The sequence below is a fragment of the Saccostrea cucullata genome, unplaced genomic scaffold (assembly GCF_032062105.1).
Source record: "Saccostrea cucullata isolate Sc308-1 unplaced genomic scaffold, CSIRO_AGI_Scuc_v1 ctg1081, whole genome shotgun sequence".
In the NCBI taxonomy this organism is placed as follows: Eukaryota; Metazoa; Mollusca; class Bivalvia; order Ostreida; family Ostreidae; genus Saccostrea; species Saccostrea cuccullata.
Window position 1 is genome coordinate 40,062 of NW_026933989.1, and position 2,564 is coordinate 42,625.

The following is a 2,564-nucleotide window of genomic DNA, read 5'->3' on the forward strand; positions in this document are numbered from 1 at the left end:
AGCTTCTTTAGCTGCATTTTGTAGGGACATATCCTGTGTTTTTAACTCTGACTCCGAGTCGTGCCTCCAGATGTTCCTCGGACATCCTCTCTTTCTTTTGCTCTGTGGGTTCCACAAGTCAGGGCTTGCCGTGTAATGATAGATAGTGACTTCCTTAACGTGGGTCCAATCCAGCCCCCCTTTCTCCTTACTTTTCCTTCATTAGTGTTTAACTCAACTTCAAAGAAACAGTCCAATACATTTTTAGCAATTTGAAATCCTATTTTCTGATTCATAATAATGAGAAATTTTTATCTAATTCAACACATTTTTCATGACTCCCTTTTCTTTCTCCAGAAGCGATAGTTAATCATTCCTCCTCACCGGTACCCAGGCGAAGAAATATCCCTCTTACTCTGATTGTTTCTATGATGAGGAGCGGATCCAGCTTCACAGGTGACGTGTTTCGATCGCATCCAAATTCTCTTTATCTCTTTGAACCAATGCAGTATCTATCACAGAGTGTTGGAAACAACGAAATCCCTTATGTGAATGGAACCACAAGGTAGACAGAAAAGCATCTAATACTTTTGAAGAAAAAAAATTAAGTTTAACTTGTATTTGCATGATGTTTTTGATCTAGATAATATTATCAATACAAAATCTATCCATTAAATATGGGTACATTCTTATCATGAATTCATTCTTTATTTTCTCAAAAGTTTTGAAAAGTTTTTTTGTTCACAGATTTAAATGTTATTACATATACATGTTGTCTTATTGTTCAAATTAACAAAAAAGGTCCTATGATAAAAGCCAGCTGCATGAAGTCCATGCTGAAATGATCATCAATCTTCTGCTGTGCCGCTTTGAAGATGTTCCTTTCCAGGTCTTTAAAACAAGCCACTTCCTGTACCATAACCATCTCGGCCAGCATTACAGCTGTTCGCAACGTATTAAAGATAGTGTTACTGGCATGAGACAGCAATGTATTCCAGATCTTATCAAAAAGTGCAAAGGAGCAAATTCATTTACTATTAAGTTCATAACAGTAAGAATGCAAGCCATTTCAATTATAATGAAGCTTCTTCCAGAAGTCCATGTCATTCATTTGGTGAGAGATCCTCGACCCGTCTTGCTTTCACAAATACACGTCGGCCAAATTGATAAAACGAAAATCGAAAATGAAAGTAGCTCACATTGTAAAATTCTTCAGAATGATTTAGCAGAGACAAAAGAAAATATTTATCAAAACAATTTTCACCGACAGAAGTATGAGGATCTTGCACATGATCCACTTGGACAGTTTCAGGGTTTGTTTAATTTATCTGGATTGGAATTTAGTCATGCAGTTCAGAACAGAGTTAAAAGTATAGCAATGAAGAAAGGGATGATGAGCAAATGCCTGTATTGTTCAGAAAAAGGTGGTGCAATGGCGACTTCATTACAATGGAGGGTTTCATCAAACTATTCAATTGTTCATGCAATCCAAGAGCAGTGTGTAAATGTTATTGACAAACTAGGATATGTCTTAGTAAATTCCACAAATGATCTACGGAACACAAAAATTTCACTGATGAAGTGGTAGATAATGTATTCGAACTATTACGAGAGAGAGAGAGGGGGAGAGAGAGAGAGAGAGAGAGAGAGAGAGAGAGAGAGAGAGAGAGAGACAAAGTATACATGTAGTATAGCAATATGCACTGCAATAAGTTAATTTGGTTGTATTTTTGTTCAATGGCCTTTCATTTACTTTTGTTCAATATAAGGTTTTCATTTTGTATTAGTTCCAGTATTGTAGTTCTACGGAAGCCCATTTTGGACCTATCAAAAATATTTTTGAATTCGATATAACGAATTTTCGAATTTGTAAAAACGAATTTAATTGGTTATAACAATTTCTTTTAATTCGTTCTAACGATTTTAATCTGTTATAACAAATTTGTTGAAATCGTTATAACAAATTCTAATAGATTAAAATCGATAAAACGATTTCTTAAATTTTGTTTTCACAAATGAAATTCGTTTAAATGAATTCTAAAATTTGTTATAAAAAATGAAATTCGTTCATACAAACTCAACAATCAGGGCTTATAAATGAATTCAATAAAACGATTTGTCGAATTCGTTGTAAGCAATGTAATTCGTTATAACAAATCGAAGAATGCGTTTCAATGAATTCAATTCGTTATAGCAAGTTTTAGAATTTTTCAAAACGAGTTTAATACGTTTAACAAAGTTTTGAATTCTACATAATGGATTTAACAAAGTTGTTATAACAGACATCACACATATTATAACAGAACTTCCTTATAGTTTTTTGTATTTAGTTCAAATCTTTTATAGGAAAGAACTTTTTTTTTATTATATGGGAATATTGACATTCATGATTTGACAATTTATTGATGAGTATGGAAAAAGATAAGATAAGAAAATCTTTTAAACGGAATTACATAGAGGAACGCTGATTCGACAAAAACATGCTTTGAACGGTATACAGAGACATATAACAACCTGTTATCCATGCGCAAAAATGCTCTCTTAAGGCCAATTTTTGTAAATTTGTTATCACGTTGTTATTTCAC

General features: G+C 33.1%; 1 protein-coding gene across 1 annotated transcript; it reads left to right on the top strand.

Moving 5' to 3' along the window:
* The first annotated feature begins 410 nt into the window (after positions 1 to 410).
* LOC134239756 (carbohydrate sulfotransferase 4-like) lies at positions 411 to 1,567 on the top strand. Its single transcript, XM_062721910.1, has 2 exons — positions 411 to 544; positions 781 to 1,567. Exons 1-2 carry the CDS (start codon positions 411 to 413, stop codon positions 1,565 to 1,567), a joined length of 921 nt encoding a protein of 306 aa, XP_062577894.1.
* Positions 1,568 to 2,564: the final 997 nt, after the last annotated feature.

Coding starts and splice junctions, on each gene's coding strand:
- LOC134239756 (XM_062721910.1), top strand. CDS start 411: ATGAGGAGCGGATCCAGCTTCACAGGTGACGTGTTTCGATCGCATCCA. Junction 545..780: donor TATGTGAATGGAACCACAAG/GTAGACAGAAAA, acceptor TTAACAAAAAAG/GTCCTATGATAAAAGCCAGC.